This window comes from Chiloscyllium plagiosum, unplaced genomic scaffold (genome assembly GCF_037043375.1).
Source record: "Chiloscyllium plagiosum isolate Xiang-an unplaced genomic scaffold, Cpla_swu_hap1 HiC_scaffold_8, whole genome shotgun sequence".
Lineage (NCBI taxonomy): Eukaryota > Metazoa > Chordata > Chondrichthyes > Orectolobiformes > Hemiscylliidae > Chiloscyllium > Chiloscyllium plagiosum.
The window spans coordinates 67,636,562-67,651,547 of NW_028270146.1; the positions used below are offsets into that span (position 1 = coordinate 67,636,562).

Here is a 14,986-nt window from a genome sequence, read left to right on the forward strand (position 1 = left end):
CAGAGTCAGCATGGTTTTATGAAGGGTAGGTCATGTTTGACTAATTTGCTTCAGTTCTTTCAAGGCATAGCAAACAATGTGGATGATTTGGATCCCATAGATGTAGCATATCTGGACTTCCAGAAGACATTTGATAAGGTGCTGCATAAAAGGTCAATACACAATGTAAGATCACATAGTGTCAACAGAAAGCTGGAATAAATAGCTGTTTTTCTGGTTTGCAATATTTAGCTTGTCCTCAAGCCCCAACTATTGACAATCTAGATTAATGACTTGGATACAGGAATAGAAGGTACTATAGCTAGATTTGCAGATGACCCTAAAATAGGTGGGAAAGGAAGTTGCAATAAAGAAACAAGAAATTTACAATTGAGTATGGATAGGTTAGGTGAATGGGCCAATTAATTAATAACAGATTGAAGGATTGTGGAGAGTAGGCAAGAAAGTGGAATTGAGATCAGCCATAATCATACTGAATGGCTTGGCAGGTTCAAGGGCTAAATTGCTTAATCCTGGTCCGAGTTCTATGTTCTTACTTGTTACTAAGTTCTTACTATGTTATTTTCTTAGAATAATGTTAGACTGCAACACGTCGCAGGCAGATTGTAGGAATTAACAAATTAATGAAATTTACTGCAGAGAAATGTGAAGTGGTACATTTTGGTAGGAAGACTGAGAATAAGCAATAAATATTAAAGGATCCAATTAAGTAGAGGATGCAAGAGCAGAGGGACTTGGCTGCATTTGCGCAAAAAATTGTTGAAGGTGGCAGGGCTGTTTGAGCAAGCAGTTAATAAGGCATAATGGATCCTAGATTTTACATTGGAGGCATAGAATATAAAGCAAGGAGGTTTAAGTGAATCTTTCTAAAACACTGGTCCAGTGTCAACTGGAATATCATGATCAATTGTGTGCGTGCATGTTCAAATGTTGTTTTCAAAAGGGAATGGGACAAATACCTAGCGAGTAGTGCTTACATAAAGCTGGCATGGACATGACGGGCTGAATGGCCTGTGTCTTTCTGTAATCATTCTGTGGTTCATGCCATTGCAAAATAATACTGCAAAATACTTATAAATGTAGAACTTTATATGTCACATGCAATATTGTAAAGTATGATAATAAAATGGAAGTCACTGTTCTAAAACACAAAAAATTAAAATGACACCAACCTCTGAAAAAGAATTCCGTTGAGCTTGTAAGCTCACTTTGACCACTTCAAAAGGGTTGACAACAACACCTTCGGTAAGTCCAGATCCAAGTCCAGCAACTGTAAAAATCTGAAAAGTTGTTAAATAGTACATTGGTTAAAAAAATACAATACAATATTCCTTGAAATTAAATTTTGGTTTTGGCTTAGTGGCAGTACTCTTTTTTTGATTCAGGTGATCATTGACTCAAATCCCACTTCACAATCTTGAATGCAGACACTATTACTGTACAGGGACATTACACTGGAAGACTGTGTTGTCTTTTGGATAAGACAAATTAGACTTCCAGCCACACATGGGAGAATGTGGAACAAAGAAATGCAGAGCCAGAGTATGAGACTTCTCTCAGCTTCATCCTTATTATGCTTCCCCATACTGTCAATCACTTCTCTCATCCTCCAACTGCTCATCTGTGTCCCAATGGACGTCCTCTTTCTTAAGCACTTCCCATTGTCTCACAGAATTTGCTATGGTCGTATAACCCAACATTTAAAACCTCTTCATCGATATTGCAGTCACCAAGCATGTGCCTACTGTTTCCAGATAAATAAGGTCCAAGCTCCAATATGAAGTCAATCTACAAAAGGTAAGGCTTGCCCACCCATTTTGAAGTATGTATTGTTCACGTCAGTTAATCTGGGCAAACAGTGTGAATCAATTTCATGCTGTTGCATCTATAATAATATTTAGGAAGGTTTTCCCATTAACCAAATATCACACATTTGGGTTAAGGAATTTGCAGCTGAATTGACCTCTTCCTTACACAGATCCCAAAATCTCAAGTAACACCACAATGCTCCCTCATTCTGCTGTCATGTGACAATCCAGATAACTGACTAACTGGCTATATTTCCAAAAGTTGAGAGTGTGGTGCTGGAAAAGAATGATGATGAAGGGCTTATGCCCGAAACATCGATTCTCCTGCTCCTCAGATGCTGCCTGACCTGGTGTACTTTTCCAGCACCACACTTTCAACTCTGATGTCCAGCGTCTGCAATCCTCACTTTCTCCTATATTTGCAAAAGTCTTAAGTTTAAATAATTTGAGCACATTCCTCAATTCCTTAATATTTCACTAATTCCCTTACCTAATAAATATATTTCATATTCACCCCACTTCATCTACTTCAAAGTGGATTTTAAAACATTTTAAATTATTTTCTGGGGAAATATACATATTGCTTATTCTAAATTGTCCTGAGACCATAAGGTTTACCAACATAGAATGAGGGTGATAAGTAAATGTAGACCAGAGCAGGTAGTGAGATGTATCCTTATCTGAAGAAAACAAAAGAAACAATTGGACTTTTACAGTAGCTTTAACCATTACCTCCTTAATGAAAAAGTTATTGAATTTAATTTCACAACTTGCTGAGGTGAAATTTGAACTCGGAATCTCTAAACTATTACCATAAGTAGTAGCGTACTTTAGCTCAGTCTTTTCCTAGGGTTAATAGTTCCCTTGTACATGAGAGGACAATGATTAGTTTTTTTGTACACTTGATTAAGGTTCATTTCTCATGGTTAATTGGGACTGATTACAACTTAAGAATTGGAGAGGATGATAGAAGGTGATAAGGCATCTGAAACTCTCATAATCATGTACTTTGTGCTAACAGTTCTGAGGAGCAGAATATGATAGATCTGTGCTAGATGGTAGTATACTGAATTATCATGACACCCCCCCATAGACTACTACCATCCAAAGGCACATTGCATAAAATAGGCACTTGGGTGACACATGTTCCTGAAAGGTCCAGCAAATAGAGGGTTGCGACTATCATGAGGTGTTTATGAAATGGTATTGGCAAGCTTTAATGTTTGATAAATGTTCAAGATGATGGCAAAGAATGTGAGGTCCATGAACTGGCAGAATAGAAGTGTGGAAATTAAGAAAGCATTGTGCAAATTCTATTATTGGTTCTGCAAGTGACTTTTATTTGAAAACAATCACATAGTAGAGAACTGTCTGTAACCGATAATTATTGAAGTATATGCAAAAACCGCAGATTGTACTAATTATACAATGTCCGGAGAGCTACAGAAGCGTCTCAAAATACAATTGAAGTAGAAAACCTTATAATTTTGGTGGTGGCAAGGAGAGTAAAGGACAAACTAGTCAAATGGGTAAAACAAAAAATTTAGATATTTAGAAGGAATTTAGAGTTTACTCTGAAGTACCAGATAAGGGACAGCTAGCCTTGTCAAATAGATAGACTTGTGTAAAAAGTTTCTTGCAATGGAGATTACAGATCAAAGTGAGACTAGTTGCTTGTGTTTGAAGAGCAGCTGGATGATGTGTAAGTGTTTCTGAAACTGCATAAAAAGCAAGTGATATGGAACTTTAAACAAATGTGTTCATGATTTGAAGAAAGTTGGTTGCATTCAATACATCAGATTCCACAATATCTTATTTAGGCAAAAAGGGATGCTTTATCTGGCATTTCCTGAAATGTATTCGTGATTTCTCATGAGGTGGTGTCATGGATTTGAGAAATGTGTTCTTATTAAACCTTTAGAGTTGAATCAAAGTTAGAAATCAAGCTTATGCAAAATGGTTCTGGAATAGTTTTGATACAGCAATCCTAATGAGATATTGTTGCTGCTATCCTGGTTAATTGTGCTAGGACATTAGAGAAAATGATATGCACCTCAAGAAGAAATAGATTCATGTGAAGCTTAATTGGAAATTTTGTGGTGCTAGAAAATCACAGCAGGTCAGGCAGCATCCGAGGAGCAGTAAAATCAACATTCTTTCTAATCTTTGATTCCATTCAGAACGTCGATTCTCCTGCACCTCAGATGCTGCTTGACCTGCTGTGATTTTCCAGCGCCACACGTTTCGACTCTGATCTCCAGCATCCACAGTCGCCACTTTCTCCCTGTGAAACTTGATTGGTTAGTTGAATTGGTTTTGCACCCATATAAGCAAGACAAGATGCAAGTTTTGATGTATTGAAACAAAGTACCATGATTAAACACTCAAATTGTGAATGTTTTAAGGGAAAATCATTTTTCATTCTGCACTGAATATGGACAAATACATGTTTAAGTGTTCATCCACAGGTGAATAAAAAAACGTGAAGTTAGTTATTTTTAGTGATGCGTCTTATGTCAGTCTTCCTGATAAGTGTTTGAGTGTCATAACATTTTGTGGGTGAAAATAGATAATGTTCCCCTTTACTCTGGGTAGTTAAGAAACTTTTTAAAGATTGTTAGAAGTGCTTTAACTGTAGTGTTGGGTGATTTAATACTGGAAAGGTCGAAAAAAATCCCTTCATCCAATCAAGGAAGCTTTTGTGTCTTCTGACAGGAAAGGTAAAAAAGATAGCAAATCGAATTGCGGAACACAAGAAAGGGAGGACAACAGTCAATTATATAAGAGACGATGTAAGAGGCAAGGATACATGAAAAGAAAATTCTCCTAAATTTAATCTGCACTAAGATTATGAAGCAATCTGAACAGGCATATTTGATAGTGGTAATTTGAGGATAACTTTCCCTTCTATGAACTGAAATGGAAAAGGAAATGAAAAGAATGTATGACTATATGTGTGGTGTCAGCAAGAAGGATTCTACTTTCTCGGGCACCGTTACAAGTTCTGAGTCAACTGGCAATAAACTTCATTTGGTTACATTGAAACAGCCAGGTTTCTGAAGTATTGGTCGAATAATTAAATAGAGAAAGAATTAAAATTAAAAGTGTCATGGTGGGAGTGAGGATGGCGACCTAGTTAGAAAAGTAAAACCAGCTAGAATCATTAATAAGACAGGAGAGTCGGTTTGAATAATGTACCACAGAAAACAAGTTAGCAAAAAGATATGATGTAAAGAAATAAAAGCAAATGGCTTAATTATGAAATGAAAAGACATGCATAGGCTGATGGCAACAGACAATGGGAGAGGAGTTATGTTTGAATAAAGGTTTTAAAAAACTAAAATGAATATATCACAATTTACAGTGTGGGAAATAAACTGTGGAAACTGGAAGCAATTAATTGCATGGAAAGATCCAGACGTAATAACATTCACAGAAGTCTGGCAGCAAACTACACAAACATAAACATGCAATAGTATATAATGAAACAAATTTTGTTCTCAGCAGTAAATGATTGTGCTCAATCATTCATTACACAGGCACACAGACGACTCGAAGGGACCAGTTTACTGTAAATCAGAAAGCCAAAATAGCATGGCGCCCTCTACAGTGCACCTGGGACCTGGATGAACAGGACAAGTAACTACATCTCAGTAAAGAATCAGATTGAAGAATTGTCAATGAACAGTAGAGCATTTGAATCAAAAAATTCTCAGTTCAAACTTCAAATACTAAGTTACATCAGGACCAAGTGAAAGTGATGTAGAGAGGAAACAAAAACAATGAGATTCAGAGAGAGGGAAATTGAAGAATCATAAAGGAAAAGAATGTATCACTTTTAAGATTTGGAGATGCCGGTGTTGGACTGATGTGTACAAAGTTAAAAATCACACAACACCAGGTTATAGTCCAACAGGTTTAATTGGAAGCACTAACTTTTGGAGCGCTGCTCCTTCATTGGGTGGTTGTGGAGGACACAATTGTAAGACACAGAATTTATAGCAAAAGTTTACAGTGTGATGTAACTGAAATTATACATTGAAAAATACCTTGATTGTTTGTTGAGTCTTTCATCTGTTTGAATACCATGATAGTTTCGCTTCATTCATATGTAAATCACAAAACTGTAACAATTGGTGTTAGCCAGATAATATGTTGAAAGTGTCAGCCCCCTGTGTCCTCTGTCTGTGTCGTAATATTTAGACTGATTCTAGCCTAAAAAGTGAGTTAACAGAGTCTTACATGAACTCATGCTGTTTTTGAGCAAAGTACAATGTAACACTACAGGTTCACCGCACAAATGTATATGTATATGTTTGCATGTACGTTTGTGTGTGTGTGTGTGTGTGTGTGTGCGCGCGCGCTTTTGTGTCTGTCTGTCTGGGGTGGGGGGTTGTGAGTGTGAGAGAGAGTGTATATGTGTGCGTATGTGAGTGTAGAGTGTCTAAGTCTGAGAGTGGGTGCATGTGTGACACTCTACACTAACATACACTCTCTCTCACACTCACAACCCCCCACCCCAGACAGATAGACAGAATCACACACACACACACACACTGCAGCTAGGAAATGCAAACATGTAATGATAAGATTGGATAATATATGGATAATATCGGCAAAATACATGTATACAATTGGATGATATGGCCATATGTGAAAACTTGAAACGTTGGCCATTCAAACACAGCTGAGTAGAAATTTGGGTGAGTTCATGTGGAAACCTTTGACTAGAAACTTATTATCTGTCAAAATGGTACGAAACTTCTGTTCTTATCGTGGAGTCATTAGGTCATAGAGCACTGAAACAGACCCTTTGGTCCAAGTCGTCCATGCCGACCAAAGTTTTGCAAACTAAACTAGACCCGCTTACCTGCATGTGACCCATATCCCTCTAAACCCTTCCTATTCATGTACCTGTCCAAATGTCTTTTAAATGTTGTAACTGTACCCACATCCACCACTTCCCCTGGCAATTTATTCCACATACAAACCACCTTCTGAGTGAATAAGTTGCCCCTCAGCTCCCTTTTAAACCTTTCTCCTCTCACCTTAAAAATAGGCCCCCTAGTTTTGAATTCCCCCATCTGAGGGAAAAGACTTTGCTATTCACCTTAACTATGCCCCTCATGATTTTATAAATCTCTATATGTTCCAGTGAAAAAAGTCTTAGCCTGTCCAGCCTCTTCCTATAACTCAAACTCTCCCGTCCTGGCAACATCGTTGAGCTGCACGGCATTTTCTTGATGTGTACATCTCCCATGCATTCACATTTAAACAAGGGAACCTGAGTCTTACCTAGTCAAAGCTGCTAATGCAACTGACCACAATAAGTTATTGGGTGGCAAGTGCCTAATTCACAAGCGTTTGGGCATTCTGAGTGAAATGCAGAGGGAGGTGGTGATTGTTTATCCATTGGAAGAGTCAATAGAGTAAACAGTGGAAATGGGACTACAAGGAAAGACATTTGGCAAGATTCATCTTCAGTGAGCCCACTAGGAAGGAAAATCAACAGAACAAGAAATTGGGCAATTTGGATTACTGCTCTTCAGGAACAGGGGAGGTTTAAAAAAAAACTGGAAACCTTTTACATGTTGATTGGGGGAGGACAATGAAAAGTTGCAACGAATGACACCGAGTTTTGAAAGAGTCGAGGGCACAGCAATGTTCTGATCGTTTTGCAAGCTTTCCTGTTTACTCAGTTGATTCTTTTAGGTGAGTGAATATGTGAATAATCTCAGTACTGCTTGGGCATGTGACAGTATGGCCTGAGTGAGCATGTGAGAAATGGAGATGTAGGCAGACAAGGTGGTCGTGTGTTACATGATATGTCACTAACGTTACACATTCTCATGGAGAACAATCCCACAATGTGAGAGAGAAGTCAAGGACTGCAGTTGACAAAATTGATGCTGCTCAGGTATGCAGAGGAAGAGGCAATGCAGATTGTAGAAGTGGTGGATGAATGGGCTGGAGTGAGGGTGGGAATGGAGGGAGTGGAGAACTGGGTAATCACAGCTGGTGAGGGTGGAATGGCCAAACATAAATGTGAACATCCTCCAACCTGACGCTGGCAAATGGTCACACACAGCGACAAGAAGAAATGTGATGCATTCATGAACTATACAGCTCCTTAATGAGGCTCTTTTCTTCCTCTCTGCAAACCCTCACAATCAGCCCTCAGTCAACAGCAGATACCTGATGAGTGCAGATCTGGAGGATGTCACTGTAGAAGCCCCTGTCACTCAGAGCTCTGCTGGGGCAAGGTCCCTGCTGAGTCTCACATTGAACACAGACCTCTGATCACGGCCACAAAAAACCTGCCAAACACATAACACCAGTTATTGAGAATATGGTGGGGATGCCAGTGTTCATGCACAAAGTTGTATAAGTGACAGAGGAGTCTACACAAGCTATTAATTCTGCCATGCCTCAGTATATGAGTGCATAGCTTCCTCCCATGGACAGGTTCAGGTGAAACACTTGCCCCATATTTGCTCTGAGCTGCATCCGTCACTCGAGCTATGGTCACCTTACAGCAGAGGCTAGCTGAGAGGGGGTTGAGAACTTGGGCATCCCTGAAAGAGCCTTTTCCACTCAGGGAAACAGAGAGGTACCATCAGACACAGACAGGAAGGATAAACATATGCCAGCTACCCCAAGAACTTCCTCTCCAGACATCACCAGGGTGAGTGCACTTTCTTCATCCCCTCTGCCAGCAACTCCATTACACCAGCCAGTGATGCAGTGGAAGATGTCCCTACAGCACTTCAGGAGACTCAAAAGGCCAGAACTCTCAAGATCTCAGCCTTCCAGTGAATGCCTGCCACAGCCAACAAAAGCAACTTGTTAGTGAATGGAAAGCTTTAATCTCAGCTGGGGTTACATGAAGGCATATTGGCATAGGAAAAAGGTTAATACTTTACGAAAGCACAAAAGTGGCACAAGTAAATTTAATATGTTAAATTTGTCACATGAATATTGCGCAATATGTTGACTTCACTTAATTCACACATGCATTGTTGCCATATCTTGGGGCGAGCTGAGTCAGACAGCTAAATTTCAAAGCTCACCTCATGGTTGGTACTCAATGATGGCTACAGGAGTTAGGAGCATTTACTTTAGTGTGGAGTAAATTATGTATGTTTGCATTCAATTACATTCAATGTTCATTTCACCATTTTATAAGGACTATGTCTTTTTAAAAATTGGTGACTCAAATGAGAATGGGTTGCTTCAAAATCCAGTGTTTGATAGAATGACTGCAATTTTGAAAGTGAGTGATGTGATGCCCATGTGAGCACTGTAAACAATTGTTTGAACAAGCAGTAATCAAAGTACGGATTGTGGATGATCCAATGCTTGGGGAGTGTATTGATGCAGCTCTCGTTGTCAACAGGAAACTGATTAGGCTGTGGACTAGTGACAATTAGATATAGAGAGAAAGAAATATAAATATGAGAGAGAGAGAAAGAGAGAGATGCCCAGATCTTCTCCCAGCCCAGAAGCTGTCTGTTCTCTGCAATCAAAAACTCAATTTAAACTTGAAGAAAAGCAGTTTTCTTTCCTGCTGCAGTTGCTGTAAGCTGTGACATTTCAATTCATAAGTCAAGACAATTTAGAAGTGAATCAGCCACTCTGTATTTCTTACGAGTCAGAGAAAAACATCTGAATAACAAGGGGTCTGGCCAACTGAAGAAGAACAATTTCAACATTGGAAAAATCTAAACGAAAATAAGGGAAGTGTTTCAGTTTCACTCAAGGTTCTGCAACGAAGGTGAAAGATCTGAATTTTCAGATATTCAGATTTTCAGACTGACATATGTCCAAGTGCAAAACAGATATCTGGAGGATCAATGCTCATGTGTATAACAATGATCCATTCCTTTCATTCTTCTCAATGGCAGAGAATGCTGTTTGAGATGTAGCTCTGAAACAGGCAATGAAGATCCCACAATGGGACTACGTTCAGATACTTACCTCAATCTTGAGGCAAATTGAATATGTATGAGGGTATCCTATACATCCCTTGCACATGTCCCCATGGCCCTGGGACTCAGGTTCATGTCATTCATTGTCATCTTGGGAGAAGGCTTACTTCTTTCATGTATCCTATTGTAACAGCTCTCCATGTTATAAATAGCCAAGTTGTGCAGTTTACAGCAGACCATAATTATTCATGTTACTCTAATTTATGCAAATATCAGAGCCCGTGCACACTGAGGATAGTAAACATATACCATTGATGTGCTGATGCTTTGTTCATTGATGGTTCCAGTGGAGGCATTTGCTGCATTAGATTGCTTTTCTGCTGCACAGTCAGGATACCTTATGTGTGTGACCAACCAGGCTCTGTGGGAAAAGCCTGTGACATCCAAGTTCCAGCAATCAAAAGGGCTCAAAGTTTTGAGACTTGTGAATTGTGTAAAATGAATGAGTCATGAGAACTTTCTGGAACCAAGCACAGACATGAACGATTCTTTGCCTGTGGTAGCAGACCAGTTGCATGTTTAAAAACTGAAAACCATTGTTTCACAAATGCTTTGAACTGATTCCAGGCAGCTGTAATGGTCACGAGTGCACTTGCTGACCTCTTGCCCTCTAGGAAAACAGTGATGGCTCCAAGTCCCAATGTGCTTATCCACATCAGTGGATAAATTATTCACACAACAAAAGATGGCATAGGTCACCTGTTTATACACCATATGGGGAAACCTGTGAAATGCCACACATCATCTATGAAGTCCTGGAAACCACTGGCATACATTGAGCAACACCAGTCATCCTGAAGCTCACTGGCATGGGGTTCCCACCAAATCCATAGGCCAAAGGCCTTGTTTCAGGACCATCATATCTCTAAGACTGTTTTCCAGGATACCCTCAGTTGTCTCTGGCATTGCCTCATGAACATTTGTAGATAGTTAGTTCTAGTTCTGAAGATGTGGTGATGTGCTTGTGTCTGCTTATAATGCCTTATTAGAATTCTTCCTGAACAATAAGGCTTTTGAATCTACCCAGGGGTAACTTTCACTATTGGTTTGCAGTAATGGTAGAGAAAGAATCACCTTCCACCTGGAACTAGTCAGCCCCCAACTTTTTGACTTTGAGTCCATTATTCCTGACCCTCCAAACATCATTGAGTGCTTTGAAATCTCCCATCATAATTTTTATGCTGTGACAAGCAACAGTAATCAGGCCATCTCTCCATCTTGATCCTACCCCAAAGACATCTCCTCTGATCCTAGACCCTCTGCCCGGCATCCTAGACATACTTTTGCAATGCATGGATCTTCAATAGTCCTATGAGTCCTTGCAGCATTCCTACTTCTCCTGGATTGTACTGACCTTCCTCCATAATTGTGAATTTCCCGATGATAGGGTCCTCCTGTTGATATCTAGGTCCTGATGTTGAAAAGCACTTTAGGCCCCTCATTTCACTTTGGTGACTACCAATAACTATCCTCTCCTCTGACGATAACAAAACAATGCTTCCAAATCAAAAACCCACGCCTTGCCTTGACTATCTCATTCCAATTTAAGCCATGGACACTTCCTTGTTTAATTATCTGACAATCCTCTTCATGGTCCAATGCCTCCCTTTGATTACCTTTTGACCCCCTCTTTGCCGAATGCAAACATCTTCCCTCAACACTCTTCCCCAATTCATCAATGCTCCTGGCACTGAATCTCAACTGACAGTCTCCTGCTCCAGGCCTCTGTGCTGCAGATTTCCACAAAAGCAACTGCTTTAGTCAATCAAAATGGACAAACTCAACTGAGACATGCTATTTTTAAATGATAGGGAAAGTGCATGGTGCTATGAATTTTCCATGTGGTGTTGATGGAATCTTGAAGTTAAGACTCAATTTCAAAAGGTTTTAAGATAATCATGAGATGCAAATATATTGAAAATAGGAAAGTGCCATTACCTCATGGCATGAGGTCACATCTGTAGCTGCAATGCCATTGACTTAAACTCTAACCCACCATCAAGAAGCCAATCCTCCTTAAATAAATCACCCTGCCAACAAAAAATCCCAAGCCTATAGGCCCCACTAAATATTGCCTTGTAAAAGTAGATTAAACTGGATATCTTATCTTGTCCACTAAATAATTTCTGCTTTGGTTGTGTTGGATCACAGACTAATAGTCAAATTTGATCAATTTTTACATGTGTGGTTAACCATGTAATAATGACAGATAAACTGCTTTTATCTGCTTTGATTGAGGGACAGATGTTTTGGAAATAGCTCCTCTGATCTTCTTTGAATTGTGCCAACTACCTGAACAGACAGATGGGTCCTTGATTTAATATCTCATCTGAAAGACAGCACATCCAACAATGGTCATTTGGTACAGCACCGAAGTACTTTATGTACTGTATCTCCTGCCAAAGGCACTGGAATAGGAAGTGTAGTGCCACTGATGACATCACTTTGCACCCATACTACATTGAAAGAAGAAGTTCATGCCAGGCTTATCATTGTTGGGCATTTGTTTTGTCACTTGCTTGCTATCCTGCTCACCATCTCATTCTCTGCTTTACCCACCTTGCTTGTTGCCATACTTGCCACTACATTAATCACCACTGCGCTTTCTCACTTCTCTGTTCACCACTTTTCTTGCTACCCCAATCACATCTTACTTGCTGTACCTCTTCACCTCAATACATGCTGCCCCCCCCCCCCCCCCACTCGCTATGGAGTCGGAACAAGGTGAGTAGTGAACGGGGGCTGAGAGACGTGGCAAAAGAGGAGCTGGGAATTGGGCAGCAATTCGCAAAATCATTGAAGTTTGATAAAGAAAACTACCAGCAGTGTGGCTAGCAATGATGTCTCAGGCACTGTCACTGCATGTGTGGCAAGTACATCGTCTGTAGTTGCATAGAGGTAAATATAGGCAACTTAAACCAAAACCTTCTCATTGGGATGTGTGAGTGCTACTAAGTGAGTTATAGTTGAGACAAAATGGCTTATAATTTTGTACATACCAGTGCAGAGGTATTAACTCAGCAATTTTATCTGAAGGAATGAAGATCAGATTTAAATTTCATGAGTTGTAGTCACTTATTTTATCATTCATTCTTAATTTACACATAACATTTAAACATTCCTGCAGCAATATACTCTTGTATTCCTGTAACTTTGTGAGGCCCCTTCAGACTATGATACATGCCCTGGGTGCTTAAAAAACAGAACCTTTTTTCTGAAAGCCTGCACACAAACCTAGTGATTGATCAGTCAGCAATCTTACTACAAAACAATTTGGCTTTGTGCCATGACTTAGCTGCTGAGCAGGTTTTCCCATAAAATTTCTCCTCACCTAACTCTGTTCAGCACCTATGTACACACCCACAGGTAAACAGGAAGATGAAAGCAGGAATGCAAGAAACAAAGATACTAATCCCAGTACTGAGTGACAACTCATGAGCAAACCTACAGTGAAATAAATCCAGCAGACAACATTTTACTGGACTATTACAAAACTTAACAGTATACAGAGATTTGGTTGACCTGAAAGTAACTTAAATAACATGAAAATGTCTTTAATTGAAGTCTTTAGAAGGGAAATGACATTTAACTAATAATAACAAAGGGATTTAAATGAAACCATGTGTTGCGTCAAAGAACCATTTATTGTTGAACACTGTAACAATAAATTATTCACATTTGTGTCAACATCTTTAGGGAAATGCCTATTAATAAAATGTTTATCACTACCTTAACTGGATGTATTAATAATAGAAAGAACTGCAATCTGTGTACTTACCACACCAGAAGGCAATGAGGCATAACTTAATATCTTCTTGTATTGTTCAAAAGTTAGAAACTGGAAACCAAATCATAAGGACATAACCATCAGTTTGAGAAACTTGACTGAGCTCTTTGGATCTCTTACCTTTCTTAAAAAAATCATAATATCTAGCTCATGACTAAAATAAGATGTAAGTATAATAAGTCAAATACACAATGTGAAATCTCTCACAATAAATAAATAGTATTTCACAAATGCCATATTTTCAAAAACATATATACAACATACATAGCAGATGCAATTTGTTGTGGGTCTTTAGTAATGCACTAAAAAATGAACAATTAGCTTGAAAAATATAAACAAGAGGTAATTGCATGTCTTCATCTAAAAAGGAAGCAATTAGTGTCAATATTTAATAGCCACTTTCTCACAAACAGAATGCAATTCAGTCACATATTCAGTTAACATCGTTTAAAAGAAACTTCAACTTAAAATCCATCCATTTATATTGTTGGCCAACTCGAGGTATTCAGACTGGCAGGCACAAAGGCATGTTAAGCAGTTAAAATAAAAACATAAGCTCTGCATTTTCCACCCATAGTCACTGAATAGACAGAACATCCAGAGTGAGTAAAAGACATTTGCCTACTTAAGCTTTTTATTCTATCTGAGCTCTTTCCTCTCATGCTTCTCAATCTATTCTTTCCACATCAGCAGTGCTTTCCATTCGACATTTCTCAATTCCTTTTTCTCAACAAATATTGATTCAGCTGCCTTTTAAAGGTGTCGATTGACTTTAAGTCATTAATAACTGGACTAGTGTTAATTCGTAAAAGGATTCACAGGCTGATTAATAGCTTGACAGAATCTGTGACGTGGCTCTCAGACAGAGTTCATCTGAATTTTATTAGCAAATTGCCATTTTTTTGTGGAAAACTGTAGTAAACAAAAGTCATTGACAGAGAAAGCAGAATGGAATTCCACAAGGCAGTGTGCTAGCAGTAATGTTGTTAATTATTCCGATGACAAATCCATCCACTCTGGTATGAGAAAATTCCTATATGCAGCTGATTTTCTGTAATGGCTTTAAGCAGACTTCTCCAGGTTGGAGGGTTTGAGCTATAGGGAGAGGCTGAATAGGTTGGGGCTGTTTTCCCTGGAGCATCAAAAGATGAAGGGTTACCTTATAGAGATTTATAAAAGCATGAGGGGCATGGATAGGGTAAATAGTCAAGGTCTTTTCCCTGGGGTGGGGAAGTTAGAGGGTGAGAAAAAATTTAAAAGGGATCTAAGGGGGCAACCTTTTCACACAGACAGTGGTGCATGTATGGATTGAGCTGCCAGAGGAAGTGATGGAGGCTGGTATTACAACATTTAAAAGGCATCTGAATTTGAAGGATTTACAGGAATATGGGCCAAATGCTGGC

General features: G+C 39.1%; 1 protein-coding gene across 2 annotated transcripts in view; it reads right to left on the minus strand.

Annotated features, from left to right (window-relative positions):
* Positions 1–14,986, minus strand: part of slc25a21 (solute carrier family 25 member 21) — a 523,142-nt gene that overhangs the window by 25,786 nt on the left and 482,370 nt on the right. For both annotated transcript variants that reach the window (XM_043697848.2, XM_087989933.1), the window contains 2 exons: positions 13,575–13,634; positions 1,173–1,280 (listed from right to left, as the gene is read on the minus strand). In XM_043697848.2, the coding sequence (XP_043553783.1) occupies positions 1,173–1,280; positions 13,575–13,634 (168 nt within the window). The remainder of the gene's footprint in view (positions 1–1,172; positions 1,281–13,574; positions 13,635–14,986) is intronic.